The sequence below is a fragment of the Rattus norvegicus genome, chromosome 4, assembly GCF_021556685.1.
Source record: "Rattus norvegicus strain SHRSP/BbbUtx chromosome 4, alternate assembly SHRSP_T2T, whole genome shotgun sequence".
Lineage (NCBI taxonomy): Eukaryota > Metazoa > Chordata > Mammalia > Rodentia > Muridae > Rattus > Rattus norvegicus.
The window spans coordinates 132,759,464-132,773,064 of NC_141537.1; the positions used below are offsets into that span (position 1 = coordinate 132,759,464).

Genomic DNA, 13,601 nt, shown 5'->3' on the forward strand with positions numbered 1-13,601 from the left:
ACAGTTTTGCATTTAACTTCCCTGTGGTATGAACCATTCTTGAACTATTCTGCCTTAAACTTCAGCTAAGCAGTCTAGCACCTCGAATGAAGTTTTGAGACCCAACGTTGATTTGAGCGTGGAATACTTGTACTTGGCTCAACTAAACTGAAAAGCTCCATTGTTCATTACTCATTCTACGTAAGTATGTGGCGTTACCAAAGGAGACAACCCCGTCAGAAAGACTCCTTGTTTATCCATTTCACTGAGAGTTTTACGTGTACACCAGGGCTGCTGCTGGTGTTTTATAGAAAGCCTATGCTCTTCATATAAAAGAGTCCCCGTTTAATAGAAGAAGCTGTGTTTGGGGTTAGCTCCCGTGTGTGAGGAGCAAGCCTGAAATTGTTTTTATTAAAGAGTATTCCTGCTATAGAAGGGGTCCTGAAATACAATTGAAAATACAGTATGTATCGGCCAGCTGAGCCTTCCTGACACACCCTTATACTTGCCCAGGTCCTGGGGTGTTTCGGTAGGAATGTGCGTGCACAGCTAGCTCACAGTATATCCTGTAAGCAGCATCTGCATTTAAGCCTGGCAATTAAGAGGATTCGTTAACCCTGATATTATATTCTTAGTAGCCAGACGAGAATTAAAGGCTCCAATGTTTTGCTAATTATCAGGCTAGGGAGCTCTTGGATTGGCAGAGCCATCGGTGAGACAAGGGTAATGGTTCTCACCTCTGCAATAATGTCCTCTCGTTTCAAACGACATAGAAAGGAACCTGGCATGGCAGCACATACCTATAGCCCTAACACTCGGGAGGGAGGCTGAAGCAGTAGGATTGCTGCAATTTTTTTTTTTTTTTTTTTTTTTTTGGAGCTGGGGACCGAACCCAGGGCCTTGAGCTTTCTAGGCAAGCGCTCTACCACTGAGCTAAATCCCCAACCCCGCTGCAATTTTAATAAGGTAGGCTGCCTGATTTTCCTAGGAGAATTCTAAACCAACCAGGGCTACATGGTGAGACCCTGTCTCAAAATGAAAACAAACTGAAACCAAAACCACCCCAAGCAAAACCGTACTGTTGTAGAAAATGTAAAATGTAGATTCATAAACAATGCAGGAGACACCCTTCTAATGTTTGCCCAAAATGGGGAGGTATGCTGTCCTGGGAAAGATGTTTGTAAGGACATTTGTCATCTGAAAGCTTTACAGATGTGCTTGGAATTACAGTCACAGTGGTTAAGATGCCGTGGTTCGGCTACTTTAAGGTTTATTTGGTTGTTTTGAGGCACGGGCTATATCACTTGGCTGAACTCAATATGTAGACCAGGCTGGCCTTGAACTCACAGAACTGAGCCTGCCTCTGCTTCCCAAGTGCTAGGCTTAAAGGCATGCACCACCACATGAAGCTTTACAATGTTACAACTGTGTTGAAAAACACAGTTAAGTTCATTAGTACTTAGAATACATGTGATGTAATTAAGCAAAAGAGAAAAAGCACATTTTTCTAAAAGTACAGAATTAAAAATAATCTCTAAAGGTGGCTTCCTGGGACCTGTGGTTCTCCATCCAGATCTGCTGTCTTCTGTGTGGTTAGCCTAGCACACTTTTGATAGAGCATTTTTATGTAATCATTTGTTCTAATCTAAGCATTTATCCTTATATGCAAAGAGCTTTCTTGATGAGAATGCTGTAGATGGTGCGTGGTTTTGACGTTAGCGTTTTATTTGGATGACTGATCTTGCAGATGTGAAATGTCAATGAATTATTCATGAAATTGCTTTCCTCTGAAATTTTAGTTTGGCTCTCTCCGTGTTAGTTATTAAACTTTTTTCTTTCCTCTTTATCACACTTGGTGAAGAAAGACAGTATGTTCCCTCTGAAGGAACTAACCCGTCTGCCTTTCCTCGGGACCCTTCCCTTAGCCTGCTCGCCGATGCCAGTGAGGGCTGATTGGGAACCTGGCTTGGAGTAGCTGCTAAGAGGCAGCTTGGGGTGTGTGACTGATGTAGAGGTCAGAAGTGGGGAAAAAACTTAGTCTGTGGCAACTTTGTCTACCAGTGTGAACAACCAGCATTTTTATTGCATTTGAGAATGCGCTCATGTCAGTAATTACTACTGACTACACAACTTTTTTTTTTTTTTATTGTCTGTATCCACAGACATGGAATGATGGAATTACAGTTGATGTCAAGGAATGAGATTCTTTTATGCCTTATCAAAACAAAACAAAACAATCCCTGTTAGTGGCATCACAGATACAGAGAGCACCACACTCACAACCCAGACCGCACCACCTCTACCCAGGCTCCTGGGTAGCAGGGACCGCTTTGAGTTACACTGGACCCACAAGACGCCATTAGAATTGTCCATTTGCTTCTCAGGATAATAGAGTAAAACCGAGTTGTAAACCACTTCCAGACTGTCAGGAGGGTATGGCACTGACCAACAGGTACGGAAAAGATTTAATTAGCAGAGTTTGCTTTTTGCCCTGGGAGACAGAGAGCTCAGCTAGAATGTGGAAAGGAGGAGAGACTTTTCGATTCAATGTTGTAACTGAAGAAAATAAAGGAGCTAGTGATTTATATTGTGTTTTTGGCTCTATTATTTTCTTTTCTTTTCTTTTCTTTTCTTTTAAACCAAGGCTTTATTATGGCTGAAGATGCTAAGAATATGAAGTCAACTATCTTCTGATGTGGGGAAGGGACTGGCAGCTGGGTCGCCATGCACGCAAGCCTAGACAGTTCACCCTTTGATGGCCCTAAGCCTTCTCACATGGATAGACCCTAAGAACATGGAGGTGGGTCCTCATCATGACTGTGTCTGACACATAGGTCCAATCTCCCTCATGTTTGCTTAGATTTGCTAAGAAAAGAAAGAAAAGAGTAACAAAATTGTCTTTACACCTTGGGACCTTGTAAAAAAACTTTTATACAAAGAGTTCCATATTTGCAACACTTCCCATTATTAATCACTACTTTACTGATAAAACTTTTAAAGTGTGAGCCTGGAATTTCATCATGCAAAAATATTGACTGCGGCAAGAGAGAACATTTTTTTTAAACATTTTTTTTTCTCTTTTCAAACTTAGGAACTTGTTTAAGATAGTCAAGGAGGCAGTGGTGTGATAAACACAAGAAATAGGAATGTATCAAAAACGGAGTAACACCCACACTCACTCTCTCTCTCTCTCTCTCTCTCTCTCTCTCTCTCTCTCTCTCTCTCTCCCCACTCCACGAACCTGTACAAAGTACAAAATGTTCCAAATAATGAGGGTAGGAAAAGAAACAAATTATGTCAACTATGTTACAATTTAAAAGCAAGGGGGTTGGGGGAGGGAGGGAAGGAGGGAGGGAGAGAGAGAGAGAGGGAGAGAGAAGTGTGGAGTTTTTTCCTTCTTCCCATATATCAACATGTCATCCAGCGTTTGTAAATCAGGGGCAGGGAAATAAAGCACATGTTCAGCACTGACTGCAAACCCATTACATACAGTAGATTTGCCCCCAAAGATACTACTTTCTTTTCCTTTTTTTTCTTTAAAAAAAAGTATCATTAATAAAATGCAGTTGCACAAAAAGCAAAGATGTTTTGACAAACAGGTGTATGCATTTATTCCTTTTTAGGAACAATACCTAAAAAATAAAATAATTAAAACAAAACAAAACAAAAAAAAACCCCTCCCCTCAGCCCTCCCCCGCAAAAAGACAAAGACCCACACAGACACATCGGGATATATGTACAACCGAAGCAACCCCATTCTAGAGAAGCGACCACAATCCCCCCGAGGGACAGAATCAGAACTGTAAAAGTCAGAGTGAAGATTGCTTGCTGTAAAGCCTGAGACTTTTTCTTTTTTTTTTTTCAGTTGGTTCTTCTTCGAGGCTATGACACCTGCAAAGATACATAAAACCTAATTCTTCTTTTTTATTTATTCTCTGCTACAGTCTTTAGACTAAGCATGCAAGACATACGACTAAGTGTGACTGAGTGAAAGGTATATTTTTAATTTTTTTTTTACTCATTCCCTAAAGGTTTGAACTGAGGTATGCGTACTAACAGTCCTCATGCGCTATCTTTACTCGTGTCTAGCTACACATGCTGAGAATGAACTAATCTACCAGATTTTTATCCTCTTTTGAATATCTAACCAGCAACCACTCAGTTTAGAAGCACAGGGCCCCCTTCCAATGACCCTGCCTGGCTACTGCCTGCACATCATGAAGCTGCCTGGAAAAGAGGGGGGACAGGGCGGGGCATGAATAACCACAGACTGCCCCTCTATAAAAGCACAGCAAACCTTCAGGAGTAATTGCCAAAGATGTTCTAGTCTAAGCTTACGAGTGGATGGGAATGCCACCTTTTTCTTGTGTGTGGAAATGAAAAACACTGACCAAATCATAATTTGAGAGGGGGGGAAAAACAACAACAACAAAAAAAAAACAAAAAAAAAAAAAAACCAGAAGGGAACCAGAGGATAAAAGCCAAGATAAAACCAAAATTAACGCAGCGATCAGAGCACAGCCCTTAAACAAAAGTGGCATCTGAACGTTCTAAAATTCTCTTTATTCTAGAAGTGGTCTCATGCAGCCAGACACTTCTCTGTTCTCTCTGAATTCATCCTAAGTGTCTCCTCCATTATATTCTAAGTTTCAGCATCATACATTCAATTCTCTCTCTTTGAGATGATAGCCCATTCTTTCCGTAGGAGCTATAATACTGTTGTCTTGGTTTCTTTTCTCTGCAGTAGCCCCGTATTTTTCTCCTTCCAGGAGTTAGTTTTGGTCTCTCTATAGATAGAGAAAAGAAGGAAAGAAAGAAAAAAATAACCTAGAAAAAAAAAAAAGGAAAAACCTTTGGTTCCATTGCCTACGTAGTCTGCTAAGTGAACTCTGCTGATGGGTAGTCATTTCCCTCAGGTTAGCAATAGCCCGGACCTCACATTTGCCTCTGAATCCTTTCGCCTCCTTTGATCAACAATAGAGGATATTTGGCTTCATCAGATAAAGCATAAAAGAAAATAATTTACCTTTGCGTAATATCTTTGGTAATTTTAGAAATAAAAGGTACAAAGTATATAAATTAAGCTCCGAAAGGCTCTCAAACTAAACCCAAACAAAAGCTACGTCCCCAGATAAATAAACGTCAGGGAAGTGGGCGCAGACGGTGCGGAGGGGTTCGAAGGGCTGAGGGCCATACTGACCTAGAGCCATCACGTTCTGTGGGCCCTGGTCCTGGGAGCCTCCGTCTACCTGGTGTCCTCTTCCGTGAAGTCTGTGCTACTGGGGTGGTGGCTGTGATGCTCACATTGCAGACCGAGCTGCAGTACCGACTTAGCACACTGGAAACTGACACATTAGCGTCTGCTGAGCCCAGTCCTCATTAACTCCCATAACAAGTTCAATGTGAAGCCTCATTTGCATTAAAACAGATGAATGCCACCGAGCAGGTCTGAACCGAAGCAGACTCAGCCCTGTCACCATGCTGAGTGTACGTTGCTTAGCGAAGCTGGCTTTTTGGTCATTTTTTTGCAAACAAAGCAACCTATGCTGGTAAGGGTAACCCAAGGCCTGCAGTCCTGGTCACTTGATGATAGGAGGGGAAACCTTCCACGGCCATCACGACAGTCTAAGTATTAAGGACTTGCTTACTCTCTTCTGTTTTCTTTCGTGCCTGTGTTTCCTGACGTGGTAGCGGTTACTCACAATGGCGGGTGCTATGAAAAACTAAAAAGAAAAATCTCCAACAGTCCCCGTCCCACCCCCAATACTGCTTTTGTGAAATGAATCTGCTATGTCCCTACAGTGTGTGCGCGCGTGCGTTTCTCTCTTTTCTTTTCTGTCATTCTCGTTCTGGCAGGACGTCATGTCCCCGTGTTGGGGGGACCTTCAGGTGTAAGGTGCAGCCTTCGGGATCTTTTTTTATGGAAAAAGACCGAAACGGAATGTTTTGTTTTGTTTTGTTTTGAACTTGAGAGAAACATGGCGATGTCTATAGGAAAAATGGAATGAGTGCCAGAGAACTACAGACGAGGAGGAAAACGGCATTCAGCTTTGTATAATAAAAACGCCTATTAACATTCATCACAAGGTACAGAAAACACGAAGCCTCCAAGAGGCCCTGGGCCCAAATGGAGGCCTGAGGTCAGAACTTAAAATGGTAAAGAAGAAGCAAAAAAAAAAGAAAAGAAAAAAAAAGCAATACATTAAAAAGTTTGGGATAATTATTTTTAACCCCTCCCCCCAATACACACACAAAGGCCTTCCCCCATCCCAACTGGAAGCGGAAAACAAAAACAAACCAACCAAAGTGAGTAAAGGCAGTGAAATCAACATGCAGTGCTGTGCAAATAGGTCGTCCACTGGAGTCTCGAATTCGGGCGAAGGCTTGGTCTGCAGTGCAGGTACGTGAGCTCAGTCGGGTGTCCTCGGTGTCCGGCGTCGGCCGGGCGAAACTGCAGTTCAAAGTCTGCTGCTAAAAGTGAATCCGTTTATCGAATTTACAACACTGATGTTGACTCAAAGAGGAAAATCCCAAGTACCAAACAGGTCCATCCAATGCACAGAGTACAAATCCCTTTTGTCAACAAAAAGTAGAAAAATCAAAAATACTCCCAAATGGGATTCTTGATGGCACTAAGAGTTAACACATTTCAGAGTTGTCAAAATGTAGTGAAAATCCTCCAGACTGTACAAGAAGCGGAGGACGCTTTCACTGCTAACTTTTGACGTGGTTTCTTTTCTTTTTTCTTTTTGCTTTTCTTTCTTTTTATTTTTTTTTAATTTGTTTTGCTTCTTTCCCAATCTTCGGTCTCGGGGGTCGGCCCGCCCAAGGGTTCACTCCATGTCCTCGTTTACAGGTTCGTCTTCGTAATCTCTGTCGTGGTCAAAATCTGGACTGTGGTTGGCTGTTGTCACTAAGGACAGAGGCCCTTCAGCTTCCTCGGGGTCGAGGGGTTCCTCCTTGACGTGTATGGGGTGCCTACAGAGAGAGAGAGAGAGAAAGAGAAACACACTTAGGGGAGCATCCAGATTGATGCACTGCTGTTGGGGCAACCTACAAGACCGTTTTATGGAGACAGGGCCCAGCAGAGGCAGAATAACCTTGGCCGTAGCCACGGCCGAAAGCCAGTCTTTCACACACGGTGGGAAACTTCCTTTGACTGCTGCAGGTTCGCACTGCCTACACCCCACAGGACCAGGGGCCGCATGTGCCGGGGGTTTCTGTACTACTCAGTGTGATCACAGCACAGCACTGGTGAAGAGAGTCTTGGATGCTGCTGTTTTAGACCTACTCTGTGCAGAAATAATTTCTCTTGCTTTTCAGGACGTACGAGTTACTGGAGGACCTTGTGACAGTAGTGTATGGAGCTCAGTCTACACATTTCTAAGAGATTCCTGGGGATGGTGCTGGTCCCAGGACCATACTTTTGAGTACCAAGAAACAGGCCCTGTAGTGACATCCTGGGTGGACAAATGCCACCCTGCAAATATTTATGTGAAATGAGAATCTGTAATCCGGCAGCGGTTCGAGGGGACCACTGAGCTCAGGAGGCTGGGCTAATCATGGCTTGCTGTGTGTTCTGCGTTGCTAGTTAACATGCAGAACCTGTGAAAGAACCCTCCAGAGGACGACCCCAAGCGAGGTTCCATCATTAATCAACTTCAGGCAAACACAGCAAAGAGACACCATGATACATGCTTGAAGCTCCAAATTAATGCATATTTTTACAAACTGTCAATAAGGCAAGAAAAGCCCTGCCAGGAAACACAAACGGAGAGGAAAAGGCTTGCTCAACACAACAATATGATAAGAGAGCAGAGCCCCAATCAGAATAATAACGCTGTCAGCTGTAAACAAGGCAAAACATGAGGCGCGGCTGGTAGCCGCCACTGGGACACTCTCGCTACCTTGAGAGCTGCCAACTTTCTCATTATGGATTGGGGGCTCGGTTCATCTAGAGAGGGCTGGCTCGATCACACAAAACCACTCTGATAACAAACTGCGAAAAGCTGTTCGTAAATCATATTTACAACTGATCTTTTGCCAATACAAATGGCTTTCTGTTGCAGGGGGCTTTTGATATGTAAAAGAACCATTCAAGTTAAAAACCGAACACATCTCCCGGACAGGCTGTGAGTGGGAGGGACTTATAATGGACATTATCACGTATTGGTAGTAAGAGGTGGTGCTGGGGATGGCTGGCTTCCTAAATACTTGGGTGCTGTATGAAGGCCTTGAAGGCGCCTGGAACCATTTAAAACCAAAGCGAGGCACGCTTTCGGGCTGCTCTGGAAGACAGGAACCTTCAAAATCAATTGACACTAAAATTAGTATTGCATAGGGGGAAGGGGGGCGTTGCTAGATGTCAGATAAATAGCCTGAAACAATTATGCCCACGTTCTTAAAAGCCACTTGCAAAACCAACCCAAGCCCCACAGTACATTTTCTATATGGGTTAGAGCTACTTAAAAGTTTTAATAGTGTGGTCATCCTTGCTTTTGAAATAAGGTCTGGCCTGGCTATATAGTTTGTAGAGCCCCTGAATGAAAAATATCCACAACTTTAAAGACTCAAGACATTTCAATGAGGGCAGGGTCCTTCCAGGTGTGGGGCACCAATGTACACATCACACGTCTGTGCAGTCAGCCAGCCCCGGTCACAGTGAGTGCCTGCTTCTCCCTTCCCTTTGAAGATTAGATTATTGCGAACCTTACACATAGTGGGGATTTTTTTTTTTTTTTTACTGTTTTTCTTTTGGCTTTTCCATTACAGTTTCTCTGGCTCTATGTGATTCCGTCTGTTGATAAGTCAGGACCTTAACAGCCGGCGTTCTCTAATCACCTTCCTTCCCCTCTGCTGTTTGCAGAGTACAGTAAACCACTGCTAGCCATTAATCTTCCTCCTTCTGTTGATTTACCTCCTTGGGATAAATGTCTAAGAATGGAACTGTAGGAGCAGAGGCCAAAACATCTTTACGGTTCTCCTGATTTATTGGGATATTAATTTGCAGAGGGGCTCTATCAAGTGAGGCTCCATCTCAGTGTCCCAAGCGTTAATTTAGAAAAACCGTCTGTGGCCTGGCGAGCAGGTGTGAGTAGAGTCCATCTTACCTTGACCCGCACCCCCAAGCTTTACTGACCACAGTGGATTTTCCTGTCTGCCTCCTGATTTCACTATCGACAACTGTGACTTCATGTCACCACTGACTCTGAGGGTGGAGTCATGTCCAGCGACAGGAATTAGCCCCTTAAAAAATTAATTTTAATCAGTTACTGAGGCTCAATTTTTAACCGGTTCAATTTTTAACTGAGGCTCAACTGCTACTCTTCCAAAGTCACACTTCCTTTCGTGCTTCAAGTTTTTAAAAGCTATCACACTTAGTTCTTAATAATCTATGGTTCGCAGGGAGCAATCTGATGACATTCTACAAAGCCTTGGAGGGAAGGCTGGGAAACCCTAGAGAAAGCAGACTTGTCTTCATGTTAAGTCCTTGCTTTACAACTGTAAATCGTTCTTTTCTAGATCCAGCCCCAAACAATGACAGACCAACTGAAGGCTCCCCCAAAGGGAGTTCCTCACACCAGAGACCTATTTTGCTCTCTCTGGAATTCACTGCATACTCACTGCCCCCAAGCATAGGTGCTGGGTGCTGCCATATCTACACAGCCTATCCCAGTGCCGCTCATACGATGGATGGCAATGCCACCAACTAGATCTACTGTGTGACAACCTGAAAATCATCATGCCAGCACGACCTTTCCTCTAAGGGGCACATGGTTAAAGGCTTCCCTCCCACTGGGCATACACACAGTGTACCATCCACAGTACAATGGGATGTACTCTTACGCCTCCCCCAACCAGGCCCACCCTTTCTCTCCAGCATCCACTATTTCCAAAATAGGTTCCTAACAGATAATGGAGCCCAAACCATCTCTCTGTTCTCTTACATCTGAGTAATCCCTTTGTACAGCCATTCTGGGAGCACATGAGCTTTTTTACCTATAGTTGACTGGTCTTTAAAGGCATTGTGTTTCCGCTCAGGGTACACACATAGCACAGAGCCTTTGGTGTGCTGGCCCTTTGGCTCCTACCAGAATGAAAGTACACGGGCCCCCGGACCATCATTATGTGAGCACCGTCTTCTGTTTTTCAAAGAGAAGGGCGATACTGTGGTGTGTGTCTTGGCAGAGTGAAGGGCAGAGAGGGCTGTATTACCACGCTGCCTACGTGCTGGGCCGGCGTCCTAACAGTGGCTTGTAAGCCTTGCTGTAAAGTTTATGGCTTGATTTATTTCAATAGACTGGAACGGTTAAAAAACAATTTGCATCCTAGCAGGGTAATGCACGCTGGACAAGAATGAAATCTCTCATTATAGACTCACTTAGCGGAAGCACGGAGGTCAGCACGACTAGCTGGCTGCCGCACTGACAGCGGCACAGCGAAGCTGTTCTAGGAAGAGAACCACGGGGCTCGGGGCGTAAACCTGACGTGCGAGCATCATGTCCTGATAGCACTGGGGGCGGGAGGGGGGCCCTTTTTCTTTCTTTCAAGCAGTTGAAGCTTTTTCTTTGCTACACGTTAGGATGACTGCTATACATCTGCCTCAGCTGCAGTTCACGCAATCCTGTCAAGCAAATGAACTATCACTGCTAGGCCTCTTGTGTGGACCTTCTTTTTTTTTTTTTAATTTATTTACTTTTTCTGCCTATTGATCTTTCTACTAACAGGAAGGTAGTAACACGACTACACCTTGGGTTTGAACAGAAATCTAAGAAAACAGCGTGCCCTCCACTGGGTAACTCCACATACACTCTCCCAGTGGGTGGGTAAGTCTTGGAGTGACTTAGATACCAATTCACAGTAGCTCTGAACTTCCTGGACATTGACATCCAAACATACAAAATCCCTTACAACGCTGGTGAAGATCAGTGAGACAACAAGAGAGTCGGAGAAAGAGCAGCTTCCTAGAGGGAAGATGAAATTCCGTGGCAATAGTGGGAAAGGCACGCACTTTCCTAAAATGCTGGTCTGTCATTTCTGGGGGACTATGCCCACAAGTTAAAAACCATGGCTTCTACCTCTAAAGACCCCTTTCCGAGCACCCAGGGCACGGGACTCAAATGCTAGAAAGTAAAATTTCACATTTTCCCCACTATGCTGGAAGATACCATTTATCCCCTTTGTCGCTAGACGCCAGTTCACTCTGCCCGTATTTGTTAAAGGTCACATTTTCCATCCCCATCACACAAATTTCCTAAAATAAGATGTTGGTCAGTAATTCAGAAAGAATGTGCAGACAAGCAGCCTATTCTTGGAGCAGACAGTAGTGGAAACGCTGAACTGGCTTAGTCACTTAAAGTGGACTATGGTTTTGGAGAGACTCCCTGAATGGGAGACAGTCATTTGCAGCCGGGTTCACCGCACACAGACGCATCTGGAATCGCACGGTGAGCCTTCTGTCATAGAAAGGCCCCTTCTTAGGAATGCAAAGGGGGGGGGCGCTATGGTGGAGGCGGTCACTTTATAACCTTCACCAACCACGGAGGGGCACTCTGACTCGGTGGCCTTGCCAAGGTTCGCATTCAGCCCAGGCAACCGTCGCCCACTGCTTCTTCATTCAGTTATATGTGCTCTCATTATCCTGCCGTCTGCTGCTGTAATGCTCCTATTAATTTTCCTTTGGATATTTTAAGAGCAATCTATAAATCATGCCGCCTTTCATTTGTGACATCATTAATGCTTGGTAATAATGCTGCGGTGAAGGCGGCGGCGGCGATGGGCCCAAGTGGTTAAACTTAGCACGCAGACCAAGTAAACAAGCATCTTTTTGCTCGCTCGCTAGGCTAGGCCTGCCTGCAAGTTAAGCACACCTCAGGCTTCCTCGGGGAGGTATATGGTGACCTTAGGAGACAAACTGAAGTGTGAATTAAGGAACAGTCTGAGACTCAAAGTGGAGGAAACTTCTCGATTTCTCAAAGTGTGTTCTTATTGTGGATAAAGCCAACTGCTTCTAGGGGAAAGTTACTCACTAGTCCTCTTACGCACTAACACGTGACTCCAGGGCTCCTAAGTGATCAGAAACAATAGGAAAGGTGTCTAGAAGGGCCAGAGAAGGCCTTGTGTGTATTTACAGGGAGACTGGGTTAGGGGACAGGGAGCTTCAGGCAGACAATACTCACACAGCTTGCATAGGGGATCTGCCTGGACTGCTGTCACTCTCGTTGCTGTTGGTGTGCTCCATGGCCCCGTTCAGCTCCTCCCGGATGGCGCTGGCCAGGCTGCCCAGCGTGGGGTTCCCCATGGAGGCGGTAGTGTACAGAGGTATACTGTTCTCAGCCATGGAAGCCTGTATCAACCAAGAGAAACCCAATGAAGTCACAGGGGAAGCCGGACAAGAAAGCTCTGGGTTACGGATCTGTGGTGTGTTTGATAGCTTTCGGTTCGGGTTCACTGTATCACGGTGGACAGTTTCCAAGAGCTGTAGGATTTTTGGTTTAGGAGCCTTGAGCTTCATTTGGGTAAAATATCTGGGTACCATTGAGTCTACAGGTGAAGTCGTCTGCTGGCTCCTGCCTGGTAGTCACATGGTTTAGACAAAGGTTTCTAAAATGAGGTATATAGCCAATGTCTATTTCTTTTTTTTTTTTTTAGAAAAAAATTAGAACTGAATATTTCCAGATCACAGTGAAATATAATGGAATTTTCATTTCTTTATCCACTTTGATGACTGTTCTATTGGATAGCCGAGATCTGATCAGATTATATGGCCACACGGCTCAAATTTATGAGAACTTCCATAAGCACTCATAGGAAAGGAAGAACTGGAATCATTTTTTTCTCCCCTACTATTCCCATTTAAATGATTTTTTTAAAATGAACCTGCTTAGTGAAGGCTGATATAACCAGACGATGGGAACGTCACACAACCTTTCAGCCTCAGACTAATCATGCAGAAGTTTGGAAGTGCAGAAAACTCTCCAGGGGAAAAAAAAAAAAGAAGGGGGGAAAAAAGGCTAAGTCTTATTTCCTTTATGACTAAGTATATCCCACATTAAAGGTGACAAAGTTATCCCCTTCCAAATGAGTGTCAGAAAAAAGTACTTAAAGCCCCCCTCCAATAAAACCCACCCCAAACTACAGTCTGGTAGTATACTGCTCATTTTCTGTCACCCCAGACGTAAACATGACCACCCTGTCTGCGGTGTGAACAGTTGTCAGAAACATCACTGGACAGAAGAAAGCACGTTTGTTTCCCTCAGGTAGGGAGTATGCCCAAGTGACTTTTCATTTTATTATTCAAGAGGACAGACTTGGGAAAAGAGGCAGCTGTAATTAGATGAAGATTTATCAAAATTGTCTTCTCGCAGACTACACTATGCCTGGTTCTCCATCCTAATGAGAGAGAGTATGATCACAAGACAAGCTGGCACAGTGGCTTCGGTTGGCCCGTCATGGAAGAGTCCTGACTCTTCTAGAAAAGCTGGCACCAAAGAGAAGGTATGAGCCAGAAACAAAGGGGGAAGAAGGAGCCCAGCTGCGCTGCAGAGAACCTGCTTGTCAGTCAGTTGCAGTCTTGCTCCCTGTACAGACCCAGCGTCTGCAGTATTTCCCAGCATGCCCTG

General features: G+C 44.4%; 1 protein-coding gene and 1 long non-coding RNA gene across 52 annotated transcripts in view; one reads left to right on the forward strand and one right to left on the reverse strand.

Moving 5' to 3' along the window:
* Window positions 1-2,034: 2,034 nt before the first annotated feature.
* Foxp1 (forkhead box P1) overlaps window positions 2,035-13,601 on the reverse strand; it is a 595,264-nt gene continuing 583,697 nt past the window's right edge. For all 51 annotated transcript variants that reach the window (XM_087656767.1, XM_087656772.1, XM_087656758.1 and 48 more), the window contains 2 exon segments: window positions 12,159-12,325; window positions 2,035-6,957 (listed from right to left, as the gene is read on the reverse strand). In XM_087656767.1, coding sequence (XP_087512893.1) covers window positions 6,813-6,957; window positions 12,159-12,325 — 312 coding nt within the window. In that variant the 3' untranslated portion in view covers window positions 2,035-6,812.
* LOC147994993 (uncharacterized) overlaps window positions 11,331-13,601 on the forward strand; it is a 38,855-nt gene continuing 36,584 nt past the window's right edge. The window contains exon 1 of the long non-coding RNA XR_015686927.1: window positions 11,331-11,426. This is a non-coding gene — a long non-coding RNA (uncharacterized LOC147994993). The remainder of the gene's footprint in view (window positions 11,427-13,601) is intronic.